Below are 23211 nucleotides of genomic sequence, written 5' to 3'. Positions count from 1 at the left end.
AATGCATTCCTTTCCTGAACTAGGAAGATGCATTTAATCATGAGGGCACATATAGGTTGCTTTTGACCTGCTGAATTACCTCCTATTTCTTGGCTGTTACGTGGCAGTGCAGAGGAACCATTATGCCTAATGACTCTCAAGAGATGGCTGCTCTTACTATTATAGATCCCTTACCGTGTTTAACCGTTAGCAGAGCTATACCTGTGCATGAGCTTTGACTATTCACTACTGTTCAATGCTGAAGCAGTTTGGCTTGACAGCTGTGTGGAGTTTATTTGCACATCTTTACAGTCTATTTTGTCTCCGCAAGGTCTTAGCATTTTTCAATGCGAGATGTCATACTCACAAATGGCTTGCATTGCCTGCCGCTCCAAATCATGTATGTTTCAAAGTAGCAGTTCTACAACTGTGTCCGATATGCCAAGATGCGTGCCACAAGTACATTTTTCTGCACAGTCTGGGTCTGAAATGTCATATGGGAATCGGGGGGTGGTATTGATTTTGTGTTCACACTTGTCCTATTTCAACACAGTCGGTTTGGCAAGGGACCGTTGCCATAACGACTAGCCTGTGGGTTGTCTTCCTTTGTCATCTGCCCTGACAGAGCCCACTGTGTGTGGGAAACTGCCTGGAACTTTACACAATGAGGTGCCACTTTTTTTTTTTATTCGAAAGCCTTTATGCCTTGTCCTTCAAAACGGCTTCTGATGGGCAACTAACTCGACTGCTTGTACTAACATGATTTATTCTCCTGTATCTTGACCTGAACCTCCCACGTTTCTGAAACTCCTCTCTGTGGGCCACCTCCATGGATGACAGGTGGCAAGTTAGTGCTGCTACAGTTCACCCCAAGTATATTAATAAAAGATGTGTACACCTGATCATGTTGAAAATTGTGAGAAAGGGAAATAGAATAATGCTGAATAGAAACTAGAAGAAAAGGTATTGAAAGGACAGATGCAAAAGTTTGTCAGATTTTACCCACTATGGCCCATTGTGCATCATGTTTAATATATTTCAGGCTAAATAAATGTTTAAATATAGCACAATAACACAAATACTTTCTCAGTTCTCATAGTATGGGTTAAGATTTGTATTGTTTTATTTACTGCCTCTGGGAATGTTTCAGAATACAAAGTCTACTGTACGTGGGCAGGACACACTGCTGCATTCTGGGAGTTTCCCTCGAGCAATATTCTGTTCAGGTTTGTTTATTTTCTCAATGTGCTAATACTTTAATTTATTCCAGCAAACCCAAATGACAATGATTTTTCTCATCCGTTTGGTCATATTTCATTCTGAGAAGGGTGTCTCATGAACTAATAGGTAAAAATTAAAAAGCTAACATCAGCTTAGATATTAAGTCATATTTTTTTGTTCTTTCAACAAGATGCCTTCTTGGCCTGTCCCCATACTTGCTATAATAACAATAATAATGTGTTTGAAATTAAAAAAATGTGTGAGAGGTCTGACACCACAAAAACATTGCTGAAATTTGCATATATGTTGTTTATTGAGCACTTTTACACCACAGACCATTGACCAAAGTGCCGTACAATATGTAAACACGTTCAGAACTTGAGTAATATGGTCTGTCATACGAATACCGGTCAAAAGTCTCTCAGCAGCAATATGCACTAGTTGTAAATAGTTAAGCAATGATTTATTAATACACATATAGTGAGTTGCCCAAATCTAACCTTCTAAATAACAAAAGCATCATTACTTTTTCCCAGATCACACGTGGACAAAAATGGTTTCACCTTTGCTATTATGATAAAAAAAAAAAACAGGACTTAACCACAGAATAAACCTGTTTCTCCAACTTGAATACTTTTTTACAAAAGGGGGCTGCCCAGATCAGTGAAAACATTTAAGACTCTAAACCACACAACTTCAGTTTTATCTGCATTCAGATTATAAACATAGATACATTTGCATATCTGCATAGACCTGAAAAGAGATTCTATGCTTGCAAAAAACTGTCCCAAGTGGCAACATATACAAAGAATCAGTGTTGGGTGTAATTAGTTAATAAGTAATCAGTTACTGTAATTTAATTACTTTTCCCTTGAAAAAGTAAAGTTGGGGATTACTCTTATTTTTACTGTAATTGAATTACAGTTACTTCTGATGTAATTGAACTAAATACTAAATATATAATACAATAGTGGACTTAACATCAACATTTAAAGTCTAACTTTAAAATGCATGTTTTTATGCATCCTCACATTAATAAAAACAGTAATTTATGCAGTTTTATATTATTTATTTGAATGAATTAAGAGCCGTTTCATGTCTTACCTTGAATCGCTTAACTTGAGGTTGATATAGGACTTAGAAAGTAATTAAAAAGTAATTAGTAATTAAATACTTTTTGGAGAGAGTAATTTGTACAGTAATCTAATTACACTATTGAAGATGTTATTAGTAACTAGTAATTAATTATTTTTTTAGAGTAACTTACCCAACATTGCAAAGAATACAATCGGGCCAAGAACAGACACCTGTGGAACGCCACTTAAAGGGTTAGTTCACCCAAAAATGAAAAATACTTCATTAATTACTCACCCTCATGTCGTTCGACACCATTTAGACCTTCGTTCATCTTCGGAACTAGCCTGGTTTTACCAGACTCTCGTACATTTCATTTGTACATAGAGTCTGGCCACTCTCCATTGACAAGGGTTTATTTCCGCGAAGGCGGGCACCCTGTTGAGGTTTAAAACTATTGGATCTGCCCTGAGCCACTCTGGATCTGCCATAACCAATCGCTAACGTCCTTCGCCTGTTTCACTCATGGAAATCCGACAAAATAAAAGTGCACATGTGCATGCCACCTCAGTAATAAAACTATAGGATAAAACCTAAAACTCGTGCATTCGGATTGTGATTTATTCATTAGAGAGGAGAGTTTTGTGTTCGGGAACGCGACGCTCACGTGGTCCGTAACATCATTGTATGCTGTAAATAAAATGTCATATGCTTGGTATGATAATAAATGCTCCTATAAATAACGGACCGATTCAAATGTTTAAGTGCTTTTATTTTAATTTGTTTGAGCGGTGATGAAATATATTGCTCTTCTAAATACTTGCCAGCATTTTAAGGAAATACAAGTCTATAAATGCATCCTAATAACAGCAAAGCAACCGTATGGTGTTCTGCAGTGGTCAAAAATGATTACAAACAGTGAATTTTGAAGTGATATATTGTTGAAAACTCAAGAGATGTGGATTCGGACAGCTATTACACCAACACGGCCTTGCGTTTGTCAAAAGCAGTAGGTAATTCGGCTGGGGATTTTTCCGCGGGTGGTGAGAGACGGACGTCAATAAAATAACTGACCAGTCCCTGTAAATTAAATGATGGCAATACCTTCCAACCCCACGAGAAACAGTTACCGTCCGAATAGCTTCAGCCAACTCCTTCATCACTAACGAAGCGATCTGGAAAATCAAACTTTTCCCGAGTTTACCCTGTTGGAGGGCCACCAACAAACCCCAGCAAAGACTGTTATTGCTCCGGCTTTAACTGGTTTAGTTTGCATCTTTCTCCACCGCCATTACTGAACTACATCTCAAACTAGCGCTCGACATCAACGTCATCATTCTCAGCCACTCTGTTCGCTGATTGGACCGGTAAAAATTTGTTCAGAGAAAACCTAAGACTACACAGCAGTCCCAGACGTAGTACTGAAGGAAAATGAAAATTGAGCGGAAGTACGTAGTAGGGCATAGCCAGGCTACTTCGGAACACAAATGAAGATATTTTAGTTGAAAGCTGATGGCTGAGAAAGGCTTCAGATAGGCCTCCATTGACACTCAGTACATTTACACTCACAAGACCCATAAAAGGCACTAAAGACGTCGTTACAAAGTCCATCTCACTGCAGTGGCTCTACAGTAATTTTGCTATAGTAATTTGTGCGCAAAAAAAAAAATCTAAACTTTATCCTCCAAGTCTTCCGCGTATGCCTCGGACATGAACTCACGAAACACCACAATGCATGCGGGAGAATATGACGCAGATCTGCCGTTCAGACCCAGAAGCGAGAAACTTTGTTTCATTTTTTTTGTTTTTCTAAAGCACGATAAGTGTAGAATTCAACAGCTTGTATACAGCGCATCTTCCCTTCCTCTGCTTGTAAACAAAGTTCCTCGCTTCTGGGTCATGTGCCCGAACGGCAGATCTGTGTCGTATTCTCGCATATGCCTCGTGAGTTCACGTCCGAGGCATACGTGGAAGGCAATAACTTGGTGGATAAAGACGTTATTTAGATTTTTTGTGCACAAAAACTATTCTCGTCGCTTCGTAAAATTACTGTAGAGCCACTGCAGTGAGATGGACTTTGTAACAACGTCTTTAGTGCCTTTTATGGGTCTTCAGAGTGTAAATGTACTCAATGTCAATGGAGGCCTTTCTGAAGCCTTTCTCAGCCGTCAGCTTTCAACTAAAATATCTTCATTTGTATTCCGAAGATGAATGAAGGTGTACGGGTGTCCAACGACATGAGGGTGAGTAATTAATTTACAGTTAACAGCTGATGGCTTTATGTGGGTATAGATATTCATTATATCTATAGCCTACTGTAAAACATAGTTATATACAGAATAATTTACTTGGGTTTTTTTTTTCTTTATTTTTTTCAAAAGGGAAAAATGAAGATTTTTTTTTCCATTTCATCCATTTCATGGAATGCCTCAACTTTTAGTAGGCTAATTAAACAAGTTTAAATATCAAGGAGAGCAAGAGAGATAAAATGATATAATAGAGTCTTGACCAGAGGTGGGCACAACTACATCAGAAACTATTTTGTTACAAACTACAAATACTGGCTCATGAAATTTTACTAAATAAAATACAAAATACTGATGTGAAAAAGGTATTAAAGGTGCCCTAGAATGAAAAATTGAATTAACCTTGCCATAGTGAAATAATAAGAGTTCAGTACATGGACATGTGGAGTCATAAACATCATTGCCTCCTACTTCTTATGTAAACCTTGTGCATGAAAAACACCACAGGAAGAAAAGTGCTTCTCAACATAACGTCAACCATGACACAAGCGTTGGGGATCATTTATATGTCATGTTCCATGCTGTGCAGGGGATGTGAGGACTTTTCATACCCTTCCCACAGATAAAAAATGTCAACAGTCATGGTTGATGTTTATAATCCGATACCACAACAATTTAATTCAATTGAATTCATTTAATTGAGTGAATCAGACAACAGCTATTTCAGAAATGGAGTAACAAATCAAACAGTTCAGAAAACATACTACAAAACAATATAAATCTAAATAAAATGCACAACTGTGCAACATCATGTTACATTATTGCAAGTACCTTTTAATGAGTTCTAATGTGGCACTGGCTGACTCTTGGTATTCAATGTTAAAAATAAAGAAGACACTGAAAAACATGCAGTGCCACTGAGAAATCCAAACTGCTCATCAATGAAATGTGTCACTTTCATCCACTTAGATGAATTTAGAAGGCTATCTCTTGAAATTTGTTCTCACCATAAAAACTACCAAAACACATTCATTATTTACCATATATTTCATACTTACCAAGCATGATGAGCCTGTGACTGGTAGATGTAGATCATTTTCCTCTGCCATTCAGGTTGAAGTTTTCTTAGGAAAGAAATGTGCCCTATGTTAAAAGTTAGTTGGTGAAAAGGCACATTTAAATTTTGCATCTGTACATTGTGGCAAATCCTGACTAACTAAGAAAAACGAAAGCAACTATAAAACAAGTTGTTTATCAGCAAAAGTTCAATTGCTGATAAATGCAGTTACTCCAGGAAACACTTGTCTACACAAAGGGATATTACTTAGTGGGGAGTTGTGAGGAGAGGCTAAAAAATCTTGCTAATCAGAAAGCTATTTCAAACCATGCATATAAACAATCTAACTTTACATGATATATTTTAAAAACACAAATATTTGAATCATTAACTTACTTGTAATTGTGCGATTCATTTTCAGTCTGTAAACATACAAATCTATTTTTGGAGTTCTCAACACAGCACGTAGCGGTAGCAAACAAACTCCACCTGCTCGTTTAGGCTCAAACATTGAGTATTTGTGTGCTCACTTGACTGCATGCGTATGTGTGTGTTAATGCATTAATCCTTGTTTTCTGACTAAAGAGGTAAACAGTTTGAAATAAACGGTGATGTAATGCATCATGGGAATGTAGACCAGTAATTGACCAGTAAGTAGTTAATGTTAGTCATTTCCCTTCATGGGCGCTGAAAGTTGTACTGTAGTTTAATATTAGTGCAGCAAAACCTCACCTCATATCACAGTAAAATACCTGTTAAAGCTAAATACTGCCGATTATAGTTATTTACCCAGAAATCTACAGGTTTAACAGTGCATGTCTGGTCTTGACTCTTGTAGAAATACAGTATGTTTACATCAGGGATGCTGACTGTACTGCAGTTTGTAATCAATAGATGACCCTCTCATGTTTATCACTTTTCCCTCCTGTTCCTGGTGCACCTAATTGGTCTCTTCTCAGTTCGCTGAGGCCCAAGAGGAAAAAGAGAGCATTGCACTCAAACCAAGCACCACTCACTCTCAGTACTGGTTCTCGCATCGCCTCTCCTCTTCCCATCTCTCCCCCTCTCCTTAATTCCAAAGCAAAATAGATGGTGGGAAACCAGCACATCTGTCCGGGCGCTCTGCAACAATAGATCGAGCTGGAATCGAGGCTGGTCATGTCAGCGTCCGAGAGCTGCTAGAGATTCGGTCTGTTTTCTTGCTTTGCCTTTCACAACGGCTGCCGAGGGAGGACCGCGCGTCTGTCTGGGCTCTCCAACGAGCGGAGAAGATGGCCGCCATTAAGATTTTAACCAGCGCGGGGCTTTTCTTGGCATTTTCCGCTCTGGTCTTGTTGGCTATGGCCATTTGCACCGATTATTGGTACGAGACGGATGCTCGGCGGCACCGCGAACGCTGTAAGAACTACGCGAACAAGCGGAACGACCCCGGATACATTTACATCTCAAATCACAACTTGCCTCTCCAGATGCCTCCAAAGGGCTACGAGAGGAAAGCGACCGAGCCGCGCGTCAAGCGGCACGCTCCGGCTTCGGCGACGGCCATGGAGTCTCACTGCAGCCGGCAGTTCAACTCAACGATCTCCGGTCTGTGGAGAAAGTGTCATCGCGAGGGCTTTGACCTGGAGACCGAGGATCTTATTTACAAAGGTGAGTTGCGTTCTGTTTTGAGCTGCCATTGTCAGCCAGAGCCTCGGTCCAGGCCGTTTTGTTTAGGAACGGATGTGGACGTCCATCCAGAGGTAAATCTCCCACGAACATTTTGCCTGACTGTTATCAGTGCCATTCGGACAGGCTGGTTCTTCCCGTTGTCACCGTGACTACGTGGAATTAGCCTCCGTTTACTGGCACTTCCGCTATTAAATTACATTATTAGGTTTAGTTGTAAAGTGATGTCACAACAGTAAAGGGGAAATGTAGAGGGCCTGAATTAGATCTCTGTCGCTATCCGAGGTGCTGAATTCAGCCTAACGTTTGACATTTCTAAATGAAAACACAGAACAGAATGACACAAAAGCTTGTATACCAGGAAAAAGGTGCCCCTATTTAAAGCTACACGAAGCATACATGTATCTAGGCTTATATAGACAGTTGTATGCTACATTTTAAATCACAAATATAGAAAAATATGAAATGATGAATGTATATGAAATTAAAACTATAAACTAATAAGGATCAGTCTGAGAATTCCTTTTATAACCCAGTGTAGAAAACATCCCACTGAAACCCGATTTCTTTTGTTACACCACACTGATTTGGCAGACAAAATATATATTTTTAAATATGAATAATGTTTTAGCCTATAATAAAACTATTTTTAAAAATGCATTATGCCAAACTATCTAAACCATATTTTCTATTTTCAAGAATTTAAGGAACAATTCTTGTCTTTGACATATTGATATATTCCGGGATGACAGCTGCAAAGTTCAAGGCTGTTCTGATGCTGCCTCATGTACACAACACCAAAGCAGCACCAGAGCATCCTCTCACTATATGAGCTGAGGTATATGTTGTTCATTCTAAATCTTATGCAATCTAAATACTCATTACTCAATAGCTAATTAAAATGAATGTTTTGTAACTTATTTAGAAACAAAACAAAATTTATAGGGGGAAATGCACTGTTCGGCATATAAATTTAGTACTAGTGAACATAAGTATTTGTTTTGTTGGAGACCGATAATACTATGCTAAAGAATGTCTAGACTATATAGTTTATCAGATAACAATATCTATCAGATGATTAAACTTAAGCAAAATGATTATGTTTTACTTTCCTATGAATACTGATCTCTTAAGAGGCTTACAGCACCCTCCTCTTCTTTGATAAAGATGTCATTCCACATTATGTTCAGGCCTTAAATATTAAGTGTGAGCTTTTACAGCAGCCATTTCTCTCGCTGGGTTGCAAAGAGAAGGAGCGCTGCACACTTGACCATATCTTCATCAATAATTTGTTCATTGATTTTCCCAGGTCACCCTAAGTGGCTCTGTAGATGTCATGAATGATGAAGTAGTGATGCTGTGAAACCACTCCAGTTAGACGTGAGCCAACACCCAGGAATATATTTCTTCCAAATCTATAATCCAGTTTATTCGACAACCCTTGTCAACCCAGTAATCCTTGTCTTCAGATAAAGCAGGCAAAACATTGTTGCTGATTGTCAGTGATACTCTCCTGAGCACAATTAACATGTTTGGTTCTAAATATACAAACAGCAAAACAACATACTAGATTTTTACTTTTGCTGGAAGTGATGAGAACTCCAACAGTCCAGGAAAAATCAAATTAGTTCACTATGTGTTCTCCAAATGTAAAATATTTAAAAAATGTAAGAATGTTTTTTTTTTAGAGAGAAATTCTCAGTAGCAATACATATAAAAAAGCAAATAAAATGTGCTATGCAAATTTGAACTGGATCCTAAAAATCAGATCTGTTCGGGGTATTGATTTGTGTTTCTTTTGTCGTAACTTTGGCCCACCAATTATTTGAAATCTCTTTGTAGAGTTTTCATCAGATTTCAGACATCTTATCCTTGTTCACACAAATAAGAGTACATGCATATATGCATTTTCATCAGCAGAGAATGAACAGTTGACTGTGAAAAGTGTCTTTGTGAGACTTCTGGCCTTTGATGCGTCTGTTGTGACAGAACAAACTGTCACAATATATTTGACACATAGATATGATAAACATGACACAGTGTGCTTTCTGCTCAGCTACGCATGAGGTCTGTACTCGTCATTCCGTGACAGATCTGTATAACAGAAAACTCAATGTGTTTTCATGCCTTAGAAAACACTCCGATGAATGAATTTAAGGCTAATTTATGTAAAGACTGTAAATAAATGGCAGCACGTCTTCTTTACCCTTGACTTCTCCTCTTTTCTCTTGTTTTGTCTAATCCACAATATGTCCATGTCACCCTTTGACCCAGCATGTTTCTGACGACTGAGAATCATCTGAGAATCCAATGAACCAGTTGTGCTGTATTTGCATTTAATATGGTTGTTTCTGTGGCGAAAAAACAACAACTATATGCTTTTTGATGCAGCAAGATGTAATCATATTTTGATGAGCTATGAGAACCAATTTGTTGTGTGTGTTTTAGTAATTCAGTTTACTGATGTTGATGAAAGCCAGTGTCTGCATCATGAAATCTCTCAGAAGAATATCACTTCTCTCAGTGAATAATATCATCCTAGATAAGCTTCCAACAGAATTCTCTCCATATTTTTCAGGTTAGACTAGAGTCTTGGGCTGCATTTCCAGATAACGTTGTCTCTTAGCACGCTACGAAGACTCTAAAGGTATAACTTAACTAAAGGTATCCCATTTCTAGTGCTGCCCGTGGCGGCGGTGCTGAATTGGCTTATATCCATGGCTCAAGAATGGATTATTTACTCTATGCAGGGGCTGTTTCACTGCATTCTGCGAGAGAAAAAAAAATGTTTTTATAAAAGAAGCCCTTCAGAAATAGTTGAACTTGCATGTATCATACAAAATTGTAAACAAAATTTTATATATTTTTAAAATGAGTGCATGAACCTGCAGTCTCATGCTCAACCGCATCGTGCGTAAACCCCACAACACTAACTGGCCGTATGCCTTCACTGACATTTGAAAGAGTCATTTATATTATTGTAATATATTTTCCATAGTGTCTTGATTTACTCCACAACCAGGGATGACATCACCCAGCAGCTGCATCACATTATTGTGTAAATAACTCATTTCTGTTAATGGATGGCCTACTCAATAAAAACGCAACATGTGAAACATATAATCAATCAGCTGCTACTATGGTGGAGAAATATAGTTTATACCATTGTTTGTCATAGTTTGATCAAACTCCCCTCCATAATCATTCCCTTTAAATAGGCTCCTAAGCCTTTCCTGTCTAATGGTTTGCCAGCAGATGTACCTTTTGATAATATAATTAAAACGCTAACCATTAGTGTAATGACCATTTTAATCCTTGCATAAAAAACTAAAAAACTATTCAACTAGCCTAATTGAACACTGGGTGGATATTACAACTTCAGATTTACCCAATTTCTCACTTATTGTACTTGACTGCATTGGTTTTCTGTTACTTTTCTACTGTTGTTCTGTCTGCTCTTTTTGTCAATTGCCTTTATTGTTTTTTGTTTATTGTAAAGTGTCCTTGAGCTCTGGAAAGGCGCTATATAAATAAAACATATTATTATTATTATTAATTATATTCCTATAGGCTGACATTTAAAGAAGCTTTTTGCACAGAGGTGGCCACTAGTGGAATGAACTGTAAATAGTGATGAGGTACAGCTAAAAGTAGTCCAGACCAACCTTAAGAAAATATGACAAAGGCCCTGTCCCAAATGGCACCCTAAACCCTCACAGTCTTCCTCTGAGTCCGCACTTTCACGACGTAATGACGCTTTGACTGCCGGATAGAAGTCCTCTGCGTAGCTTGCAAACTTGCAGGCTCAGCTGAAGTGCGGATCGAGGGCGCATAGCAGCCGCAAAGCACCCTCTCACGAGCACCCTTCTTTAAGCTTAAATGGCGAATGGGACACCCTGCGGTCTTGTGTCCACAAGACCGAGAGTGCACATGAAGTGTGCCATTTGGGACAGGGCCTTACAGAAGGTATTCTTAACTAAGATAATTTCGGGAAACACATATTAACGTTAAGGTACACCTTAAGGTATAACTTAAGAATGACGTAGTGTTAAGAAGGTTTCGGGAAATCCCGCCCTGGTCTGGAGACCTATTGAGACCACGTTAATGTAGCCTTGGTCTGGGTCTTGTCTTATTGTCTCATATAAAACCACATGGTCACAGTCTATTTCCGGCATCCTAAACGTTCTATTTATTTAGATATTTAGCTTATGTATTACAGCCACTAAAATCTTGATTATTTAATCAAGTAAATAATCACTTGTTTAATTTGTATTCTGTATAATTTAACCATTTGAATTTAAGTTTGTTTACAAAACCTTCATGTTCTGTTCAATTAAACGTGTTTCAGTTATAAGAGCAATTTAAAATGATCAGTTAGAAAACGCTAGTCTCCTTTGAACCAACTAACCTTTGTATCTGACATCAAGAGAAACTTGCATTTATAATATTCATTTAAATGGTTAGTTCACCAAAAAATTCTGTCATTAATTACTCACCTTCAAATCCGTAAGTGCTTCATTCAAGATATGTTTGATGAAATCCAAGAGCTTTCTGACCCCGATAGACTGCAGCAACCACTTTCAAGGCCCAGAAAGGTAATAAAAACATGGTTAAAATAGTCCACTTCACTATAGTAGTTCAAATATTAAAGGTGCCCTAGAATGAAAAATTGAATTAAAATTGCCATATTGAAATAATAAGAGTTCAGTACATGGACATCACATACTGTGAGTCTCAAACATCATTGCCTCCTACTTCTGATGTGAATCTCGTGCATGAAAACACCACAGGAAAAAAAGTGCTTCTCAACATAAACCCAACCGTGACGCAAGCGCTGGGAATCATGCACGGCAAACATGTTCATTGTCAGGCGGAACTGACGAAGCCGGAGACTGCAGGTAACTGTATGCGTCATGCCAGGATAGCGAAAACAGCAGCGCATGGACATATGTCATGTTCAGGCTGTGCAGGAGACCTGAGGACTTAAAGGACTCGACCCTTCCCACAGATAAAAAATGACTGTTGAAAATAGTCATGGTTGATGTTTATAATCCGATACCACAACAATTTAATTCAAAATTATTTGTTTGTTCGGCCCATTTCAAGCAAGCTTCGCTCAGCATCTTAAACTGAAGAAAGTTGCAATTACAACTGTATTCCTGAAAGCAATTTATCCACTTATTGACTGTTTAAACAATTTCTGATTAAATTGAAAGTTTCTTAGAGAGACAGCATTGTCTAGAAAACGCAAGATGCTAGTACAGTAACAATAGGAAACCCCAAGTATCATACAAAACTAAATAGTGTTTCTAATGACAAGTTAATATTATTTTACAAAATACAACTGTAGACATTGCTTACAGATCGTTCACTCGATCCTTCTAGCAAACGTCACCTTTTCCACCATATAAGTTAAAACGACAGTCATTTGACAAGGCTATTCATTTTGTAAAATATATTTATCTTTTTGAGAACTTAAGTATTATGTTTTTGTATGCTTGTATTTCAGTGTAGGCTACATCACAGTCATTGCGTAGCCTACATGACTAACGTTATTTAAACATGCAACATCGTTGAGGAAAAAAGACGAGTCTAAAATCACTGGTTTTGTCTGAGAGAATGAAGAGCGTTCGTGCAGTTGCCAGATTTCCGTAATTTAAATCCCCCAAACAGAGCTTTTCTGTTAAAAGAACAGGTATACTCTCCAGTGTTTTACCTAAACATGTCCAATCTGGAAACCATATGCACGCGTGCTCTCTCTCGTGCGCGGATGATCTGAAAACACCAATAAACAAGTAAGCTGCATTTCAGCAATCTCCATTTGAGATGTTCTTCTTAAAGTGTCATCTTAAAAGCTTTAAGTGTCGGTCTGTGTTCTGTCAGGACTCAATACCTTCAATAAGGACTCAATAAGCCACATACCCTCTATGTAGATATCAGAGAACAATTTAACATATTGTTTCAAATCATTCTAGGGCACCTTTAATGTTATGAAGCAATGAGAATACTTTTTGTGAGCATAATTGTGCTGTTTCATATGAGCACAATATGCATGCGTGTGATTCTGACGCAGGAGCTGGCCAATCAGTGGGCAATATTGAGACTTTCTGAGGCAGAACCCGGAAGCTCTGCACTGTTTTTACAATTGGTGTTTTTCCGCTGCATGGTACGACTTGGCACGTCACAGCTCGGCTTGACTCGGTTTGGTCCACTGCATTTTAGTACGGCTTTAAAGTGTGTGGGATTGTAGAATGAACACTTTAGTTACGTCCCACCTCATCTGCTGACCACAACACAGCCATTTCTTTTTTTCAAGTTCCGTGCAATGGCTGAATATTTCAATCTAGAGGGTTTGGCGACTCATGTTGAAACTCCAATAACACTGGTAGTGACAATTCTCTCAGACCAATCAGTGATCTGCAGTGTTTACACGTCACATTTTAGTATCGGTATGGCTTGCTTGGAACCTCAACTGAGGTGGTACTAAAAAAAAATACTAAGTACTGTACACAGTGGAAGACCCCCTAAAAGTGAGCTGTACCAAGCTGTACCATGCAGTGGAAAAGCACCTCACGTGTACAGCGTTGACCAATGATGAGCTGGCATTCTGACATACTGCAGAACATGGAAGCGCTGCGCTGTGTTTGCTATGTGAACAGCGTAGGAGACTGACAAGGAAGAAAAGAAATTGTTGAATAAAGTCGTTATTTTTGGGGGTGTGGGGTTAAGGTTAAACCACTGTAGTCACCTGGATTATTTTAACTATGCCTTTACTACCTTTCTGGGCCTTGAAATTGGTAATAGCATTGCAGTCTATGAAGGGGTTAGAAAGCTCTCAGATTTTATGAAAAAATAAAATAAAATCTTGATTTGGTGTCCTGAAGATGAACGAAGGTCTAATGGGTTTGGAACGACATGAGAGTGAGTATTTAATGACAGTTTTCATTTTTTGGGTGAGCTAACCTTTTAATTTTTGATAAATGTCATTATTGCTTCTGGGTTTTTTGCTGACATTCATTTGACATTTTCTGGTATATGTATTAACACCTTTTTCTGTGCCCTAAAGCTTACTTAACTTCTAATATTAAGTTAATTTAACAAGTAAGGTTTTATAGTAGGCCTTTAAGTGAAAACAATGTATAGAAAATGTAAAAAAAATATTGAAAAATATGTTGGGTATCTGAAATAAATGTTGAATGTTTCCATAAGAGGCAATCATATTTAACGTACTGTAACACTGCTAAAACATAGAGATATTGTGGCATCCAAACAGAAAACCATTATCCATATTTATAAAACGTGCATACGATAAATTCCATGTCAAATTTTATATTTATAAAAACTTAGTTTGATGTGGAAAAGTGTTTTGCGCCACGTCAGGGTCTGAGCAGACGTACGCACTTTTCCTTGTGGCAGAGAGACAAATGACTGCAGATGTTTGGAAATGTAAGCAGTTCTTGCCACTCGCCATTCTCACGTAAGAGATTTGGATGTTGATGACTGCTGCTCTTTTATATGCTAATGACATTACAAGGTGGAGATCTGAAACATTCAGCTGCACATCATTTCAAGATCTTTTTTTTTGTGTGTGTGTAAGTTCGTTCTCTGAATCACATAAATGTACATTTGAGAAATGATCATAAGGTCAAATATAGGATGATTTCTAAGCAAGATTTTATAAATGGGGCCCCATAACTTCATTACCGTCACACATTCTAACAACTGGAAGAGTGTCAAACCATACCACGCGCATTGCAACACTTATGAATAGAACATGAATGTCTGCTCTGATTTATGCAAATCAATCCCAGACCAAATCATCAGCTGGAAGAAGGCTAAAAAATAATGCTGATGTGGGTGAAAAGAACACAAACTGTACCTTGAAGAACACTGCATAGCCTGTGAGGACTGAAATGTATCGGTATAAAACAGCAAACTGTGAGTCACAAGATTTCTCTGAGGTTTCTCTGATAAAGACTGGAATTCCTACCAGATTATTGTCCAGAAGAAAGAAACCTTATGAATGAAAATGACTGTTTCTGCTTCATAAACCGCATGTTAATTATTCTAAGGTTCACACTCGCCTGTTCAGCATTCATAAGATTCTCATCAGGGAGGAAGGCAATCAGCACTATACACAGCTTGTCAACACACACCACACTTACATCATTCTAGATGACGCAAAGCCTTATAGTGCTAACCAAATGTTTCTCTGTCTCACGATTATTTAAAATAAAACAAATAAATATAATGGTATACAAGCATGCTACTGTTTAGGAACGACTATCCACATTTTTTACTGCTGCTAGTTTGGTTTGGTTTGTTTGTGTGCATGTTTTTTTTTTGGATAAACATAACTCTTCCCTTTAAAAATAGCAGTTTTGCTGTCATACAGGCTATATTTCACAGACATCGTTATTGCAGTTCAGGTATTCTTAAATACTTAGGGGTATAAGTATTAAATATCTACAAGTGAATGAAATAGGTTTGATTTTTAAAGCCCGGTTCTCTATTTTACATGAAAATCAAATCATTACGTATACTATGACATTTATGACTCTGCATTTGATCGTGTGTGTCTAATTGCTCTCCAGGAAATGCTTTTAATTAAAAGTGAATACAAGCATGGGCCACTTTGTTGCAGTTTATGATCACGACAGACCTTCTGTTCCTCAGGAGATTAAAGCCTCAGACTGGCTTGCTTTTCTTTCACGTCATGAAATAGGTAACTCTTGATTCACTGTTTTGTTTTAAATAGGGTTGATACAGAGATGCACCCCTGTGAAGTATCATTACACCTCTTCAATCCTGCCTCGAAACCTTCCCATCAATATCACCAAGACCATCCGACAAGATGAGTGGCATGCCCTGCGTGAGTCTGACAGATGCGTCTTTTTTTCTTTCAGATTTACAAAATTCATGCCTTTGGCCTTTATCAGTTCAATGCATACACAATTGTGTCTATGATGTGCATGTTTAAAGACTGTATTTGTGAAACTGTGTGTACACACACTTTTATTCTTATAAAGGAATTGTAACTGATTCTTATCCAATCCCCAGTTGTAGCAATATTATGATACTTTTTCCTGTGACTCTATAGAGGGTTTGGAGAATGAATATGGAGGATACTTTGGCTAGACATCTTATATTGTTTCAATGAAAGCACACGTTCAGTCACTGGATTAGAGATCTTATGTACATTATTTCACCAAATGTCAGACATTTTATACTGTCTACCAGCCTGTATACAGAATACTCACTGATATGAACATTTCCTTCCTCTTGTTTAGATTTAATGATTTACCTCTACACTAAAAAAAAAAATATTAATATTAATATAAAAAAATTTTTTTTCAAGATTTACGAATTTCAATTAATAGTAAAATTCAAATTTAATGTAATATTACTTACACACTGTAAAAAAAATGTGTTGGTTAACTTAAAAAAAGTATTTAACCTGATTGCCTTAAAATTGAGTTTATTGAAATTAAAAATTTGAGTTGATACAATGAAGGAAATTGGTTTAATAAATAAAATCTCAAAATATTATTGTATCTGAACCATATAAAAAATTTGACGATTGCACAATTTGGCATGTTTTTACTGGGTCCTCGTAAATAAACAACACAATTAGAATATGCTTTAATATAACATTAGAATATAACATTTTTTAATCATATTTTAATAAAGGTTGTCGATTCTCAAAAATGTTTATTGTATTAACTCAATTTTTTTATTTCAATAAAAGATAACATTTTTTTTAATATTATACATATTATTAATTAAGAATTTTAAATGGGTAAAAAAAGAGCTTAATAAAACAATTTGTATAAACTTAAATTAACATATTTTAAGGTTTCAGACAAAAATGTTTTATTGAGCTCTTTAAAATTCTTAATTCACAATATTAATAATATGTATTGTAAGGACTATTCAATGTAATGGAATTTTACTATTAATTGAAATGCGTAAATCTTGACTGTTTTTTTTTAACTGTTATATTAATAAGAAATGCTATTTTTAAATGTGAATAGACAAAATTGTTTGTTCAAGATACGGTATAATGTGAAATGCACAATGCTTTTATTTTATTCATCAATGACAAGGATATATATATATATATATATATATATATATATATATATATATATATATATATTCTTTAAAAGTTATTTCATTTTACTCTCAGTTCGTATAAGTTGTTTTTTTGTTGACATTTCTTATCCTTTCTTATATATATATTTCTTATATATATATCATTTTCCTTGATTAATATAAGAAAAGCATTGTGCCAAACGTAAATATTTAGCATGCAATCTAAGTCACTAAAAATATAAGCCATGCTTACAAGCCCTGAAAAGCAACAAAAGGGGCTTGATGTTTGTGTTTTGTGCTGCAGACCTGCGGAGGATGACAGCAGGTTTTGTGGGCATGGCTGTCTCTATCATCCTTTTTGGCTGGGTCATCGGGGTTCTTGGATGCTGTCAACAACATGATCTCATGCAGTATGTAGCTGGACTACTCTTCCTCATGGGCGGTAAGAGACAGAGAGTGTGTTTGTGTGTGTGCGCGCGCGAGAGAGAGGGAGAGGGAAAGAAAGTGATGGAATGTAACTTGATCGCTCAATTTTGTCACCATCTAGTGTCTGGTTTCTCATACAACATTATGTAAATAAATGCACAACGGCGCTTTGAAAATAGATCAAAAGCATTAGCTATTTGCATCTTGTGATCTAAATTGAAAGTGTTTCATGAATGTTTGATGATACATCTTGAGTAATTTCCTTTCTGACAGGAACCTGTTGTATTATCTCCCTTTGTACGTGCGTGGCGGGCATTAACTTTGAGCTGTCCCGCTACCCACGTTACCTTTACGGCCTTCCAGAGGACATCAGTCATGGGTACGGCTGGTCCATGTTCTGTGCCTGGGGCGGACTGGGTCTCACCCTGCTGGCCGGTTTCTTATGTACGCTGGCCCCTTCTTTAAGCAGCCCCTTGGCCCGCACCACAGTCCACAAGTCCAGGCACGAAAATGGGACTGTGTGAGCAGACTTCAGGAGCAACATTGCAGCAACATTTTCACAATATGTATACAGCGTCTACGTAAGGACAAAGCATCTGGCCTATTCATCATCCTGCAGTATATTGACTGGATCATTCCTCTATCCATTTTAATGACTCGAATGGGCTTTCGCGGCTCTTGATGATCACCGTTGTCAACACAACATGTGTACACCGTCCATTTGATTAAAAGGTTCAACTCTGTAAATGGTCTGGACACTGCCGAGAGTCAAGATGAAGACACATGCACAGACCACCGGGCATCTTCCTCTCACATGTCTCACTCTTGTCCTTTGTGACACACACACACACACACACACACACAAAACCCCAATGAAAATGTTCACTGCTCTGCTTCACGACAGAAGCAAGCTGGAGGCGACTGTCTTCTCTCCAAGAGGATTCATAATAAAATGGTGCTCTCTTTTCAAAATTTCACAACTGCACAGAAATCTTTTCAAAGACATCAAGAGAACAAATAAATCCACAGGTTTTCTTATAGCTGGCTGATGGTGTGGAGGAGTTTAAGCCCAGAGCCACAGAAAGGAGGGATAAAAGTATTTCTGTCATTCAAGCTTTGAGAAGCACATTTCCTAAGGCCTCAAAGAGTCCGTACGTGTAAAAATACTTCATTTTGTCAAGATTTCGTCTGCATTTGTATGAAATTATGCTTAGGATACAAATGGAGACTTTTCACTCTTTGTTATGATTGTACCGATCGGTGACCAGGCTTGGTCCGTGGTAGCTGTTTTGAGGAATCTGACCAAATTTATTACTAAATGGCATGTGAACCTAAATATGGGGGTTTGTGGGGGTTATTTCTGTATGAAGCCTTATTGCTGTTATGAGCACAACATGCTTAGGACCAGAGTTATACGAGAGCTCAGCACCTTCCAACCCTGACTGAATGTTGCTGAATAGTCAAGATACAGTTAAAGCTATGGATGCACATGCAAGTTGAGGATTTCTAAGGGAATTCAGTGTTATGTTAAGTCACATAAAGTGATATGAGGTCTAAATACAGAAAGCATAATGTACAGACGATGGATTGCAGGAGCGTGGTGTTTAGTTTGCTACAATACATAACGCGTGTCGCAACAAGATATAATGTTTACATCATGTGATGTTTGTACGACCGACTCCAACCAAACAATATTTTAAACAACTCCAACAGGCCTGGAGGCTTTAATAGTAATAATCTAGTAATGTCTTTTTTTAACAGTGAGCGTGTCTCCACATTATCATGAATAATTCATATTGATTCTTCTCTCACCAATGGATATTATTTATTGAGGATGCTACTGTGAAAAGCACAGTTACCATGAATTATTTAACAACGCCTCACATGTCTTTGCCAAATTTACATTCATAGTCTCATAGACCACCACATAATCCAGATCAATTCTTGAGCACAATATACTGATGTTGATATTCACGGTGGGGAAGGGTAAATGCAATAGTGAACATATAAGACCTTTAAGGACGGCAAATACTGTGGAAGTATTCTGAGTGCGTATTTCAGGAAACCGGGGAGTCCAGTCATTTTGACGGTTGGGTCAAATTTTATGGAATTTTGACTGACATACAGGAATACAGCAGATTGGCTCAATTATTTAGACATACAATGAAGAAGGCTAAAAGGACAGATCCCTTTAGGCAGATAGAAAGTGTTGTATTGAGTGTGATCAATCTGATGAACTGCAGATCATGTATTGACTGAAAACAGTGGGACAGAAGTAATAAATGGCAATTAGAAAATATGAAAATGTGAAGGTTTTGGAGAGGTTTAAAAAAGAATAGAAGAACAACATGTACAAAAGAAAATAGCTTCTCGAATAAAAGCAGCTTCAGGTGTTTTGTCACTTTTGGGGAGATATGACAGACATTTGTACAAATGCTGCCATTTTCTTTGGCAGCTGAAGTAGCACCACTTTTCATTTATTTTTGGGTATGAACTGTTTTTACTGGTTCATTTCATGAGGAGAAAGGTGTCACTGTCCCGCATGCTGTCATATTGATTAATTTCATTGTATTTAGATTGTCAATTTTTTTTAAATGACTTTTATTTAATGAAATAAAATGTTAGTAGCATTTCATCATGAGTTAACTTTCATTTATATTTAATTATTTTTTAATTCAAATGTTTTTAATGTGATAGTCCCCCGGGCTTCGCGTTGGCTTGCTATAAGTACATTTAAAAATGTAAAATTAATAAAAATAAAAATAATAATCCTTAGCATATGGGGTAGGTAGGTCTGGTTTAATATAATTTTCCTTAACACTTTAAAAAAAGGCTCCATTTGTGATTTATAAATACTGTAACAAATGTATTGCTCATTAATGTCAGTAAGAGTTAACTAACGTTGTGTTAACTAATGGGGTGTTATTGTAAAGCATTAGCATACTTTCTAGACTGAAATTGTTATATGTTCACAGTCCTCTAAACTAAATTCTACACTGTAAAAGAAATTCAGGTCTCCAATTGAAATTTTCTAGTGACTGGCCACATCTACATTTTTCAGTTGGCCGAATTGCATATCTTTGAATTGAATTGCATTCAGTTTGGCAAACTGAAAAATGTAGATGTGATCAGTCACTTGAACATTTTCAATTGGAGCCTTTTTGTTTCTTCTTTTTTTTTTTTTTTTTTTACAGTGTATGTAAAAAGGTAATGTTGAAGTAATTCTATAAATACAGCTTATCACTTGATATAGGACACCACCTAGAGGATCTTTCTGGAACAAGTTCATTTTAAACCCTTGTTAAAAAGGCTTTACAAGTATCGTTGTAAACAGAATACAGCATATATCCATAAATTTAAAGTTACATTAAAATTAAAATAATAAAGTAAATCAATATTGGCTTCCCAGTAAATGATTTAACATTAGAGATCCTGCCCTTTATGCTTTTAACATGAGATAAGTCTTAAAAATTCTTAATATCTGTTAACAAAAAGAACAGATATTTATTTGATATACACTCTATATAAGACCATATGGGTCAATATTGCTTTTCGTCAGGACAGATTTTACATTTGACATCAAATGGTGACCCAGCACAGTACCAAAATTGTGTATCATACAAAAATAAACAGAGCGTTCATTCATATAATCATTAACTGTAGATCCATCAATGAGGAACATTAGCATCAAATTGTCTGCGACCCTATCAGAACATAGTGATGACCCAAAAGGTTCAGGACCACTGCCCTAAAGAAAGATGAATTACAAAATTAAAAGATCAAGCCACCTGGGCTGCTTCCCTCCTAAAAACAAAGTCAGCCTGCTGTTGATTTAACAGAGGTAGCAGTTACTGAGCCACATCACTTCTTAAAGCGAGAGTGAGTTCCCACGACCATATAACTGTCCCGGGACAGCTCTCTCTTGATTGGGGACCTGCTGTTGGTCTTGCAGGTTTTGGTTCCAGGCCGGGCGATCATGGTCATCCTGCATGGGTCATGCTTTAACAAGTAAGTACCAAAGGTCTCCCATCCACCACCAACACGCACCATGGCGTGTTTATCATTCAACATCTGTAAAAGTGAGAAAGCATGAGAGAGAGAATGCACAAGATTTTCTTGATGAAATATCTGTTCAACAAAATACTTTCACAGATGTTAAAGGTGTTTCTTTAACTATTGGCACTTTGAGCCCTGCACATAAATAATAATAACAACTCTCTTTTTATAATTTCATCTAACAGTCTCAGTATTTTTCTGAAAGTATAAACACACAATCTCAACACTGTTAGTCCAACACATCTAAAAAAAATTGTTTAGCATTCACGACATGAAAATTATAACAGAAAGTTAATAGTCATGTTTTTCATGAAACATTATTGGCAATGACACACAATAAAAATATGATGCTCATAACTTGTATACGTTTTTATTGGTTTCTTGACACATCCCATCTCCTATTACATGTGAAACGTGACTCACCGATACTGTTACAAATAATTACGCTATAACTTCTAGGGGCAGAAGTTTTATAAGCCTATTATATGATTGTTCATTTAAATAATTTCCACAAAATTACAATTGCAATTTAATTACAATTAAATACAATTATGCAATTCATATTTTGATTCATTGTTTTGTTTTTAATTATAATTATAGATTTTTTAATTATAATTGTTATGACTGATGATGTGTGTTGTTGATGTGGCATTTTCACTATCACACAAGATTATATATATATAATTAGTATTTAAAATGCAGTAAATGATTAAGCATGTCTTTGTCTTACATGGACTTGTTGTTATAAAAACTGTTTTGTCTTTAGATTTTTGAGCTAAACCTCAAAATGCTGGTCTAAAGCATGGTTCAATAAATTACAACTTTTATCAACAAAAGAGAAAAGCATAGAAAATTTTTCATAAATTCCTCATAATTTTACAAGTGTAAAGGTCAATCTTTTTTATCCATGTTTTTCTAAAAGCATAGGAACTTGATACATTTTGTTACTAAAAACCATGTCCTCCACTGTGACACCATATCCTGGTTTTAAGTCGGGTAATGCCACTGACAAGTTTAATTTGTTGAAGGAGATATATTATATATTAAAAAAGTTTGAAATATCCAATAAATTTTGTTCTAATTCATGATTGTGTCCCACTTGTTGTTGATTCTTCACAAAAAAATACAATTTTATATCTTTATGTTTGAAGCCTAAAATGTGGCAAAAGGTCGCAAATTTCAAGGGGGCCGAATACTTTCGCAAGGCACTGTATATATATATATATATATATATATATATATATATATATATATATATATACACACACAGGGGATAATATGAGTAAATCTCCCACTGACACAGTGCATGCTTTATTACATAAACATGCTCTATTGTCTTGTCTTTGGCCCAGCCAGAGCCCTGACTTAAACCAATTGAGCATCTTTGGA

The 23211-nt window shown here is 36.7% G+C and overlaps 2 protein-coding genes across 6 annotated transcripts in view; one reads left to right on the top strand and one right to left on the bottom strand.

The window, feature by feature from the left end:
* The first annotated feature begins 6607 nt into the window (after nucleotides 1-6607).
* Nucleotides 6608-20401, top strand: tmem276b (transmembrane protein 276b). Its single transcript, XM_067441062.1, has 4 exons — nucleotides 6608-7227; nucleotides 16004-16117; nucleotides 17645-17782; nucleotides 18040-20401. The coding sequence occupies exons 1-4, from the start codon at nucleotides 6849-6851 to the stop codon at nucleotides 18288-18290; spliced, it is 882 nt and encodes a 293-aa protein (XP_067297163.1). The 5' UTR covers nucleotides 6608-6848; the 3' UTR covers nucleotides 18291-20401.
* Nucleotides 20402-21459: 1058 nt separating this feature from the next.
* The window catches only part of gas2b (growth arrest-specific 2b), a 30577-nt gene continuing 28825 nt past the window's right edge, over nucleotides 21460-23211 (bottom strand). For all 5 annotated transcript variants that reach the window (XM_067441039.1, XM_067441022.1, XM_067441012.1 and 2 more), the window contains exon 8: nucleotides 21460-21837. In XM_067441039.1, coding sequence (XP_067297140.1) covers nucleotides 21628-21837 — 210 coding nt within the window. In that variant the 3' untranslated portion in view covers nucleotides 21460-21627. The remainder of the gene's footprint in view (nucleotides 21838-23211) is intronic.

This window comes from Pseudorasbora parva, chromosome 1 (assembly GCF_024679245.1).
Source record: "Pseudorasbora parva isolate DD20220531a chromosome 1, ASM2467924v1, whole genome shotgun sequence".
Classification (NCBI taxonomy): domain Eukaryota; kingdom Metazoa; phylum Chordata; class Actinopteri; order Cypriniformes; family Gobionidae; genus Pseudorasbora; species Pseudorasbora parva.
Note: the sequence above shows the minus strand (reverse complement) of the source record. Positions and strands in the feature narration are given on the sequence as shown.

What these genes read in the sequence shown, in the direction of transcription:
- tmem276b (XM_067441062.1), top strand. Translation starts at nt 6,849, where the DNA reads ATGGCCGCCATTAAGATTTTAACCAGCGCGGGGCTTTTCTTGGCATTT. An exon ending in CGAGGATCTTATTTACAAAG is followed by an intron (nt 7,228 to 16,003) that starts GTGAGTTGCGTT and finishes TGTTTTAAATAG; the next exon opens with GGTTGATACAGAGATGCACC. An exon ending in AGATGAGTGGCATGCCCTGC is followed by an intron (nt 16,118 to 17,644) that starts GTGAGTCTGACA and finishes TTTGTGCTGCAG; the next exon opens with ACCTGCGGAGGATGACAGCA.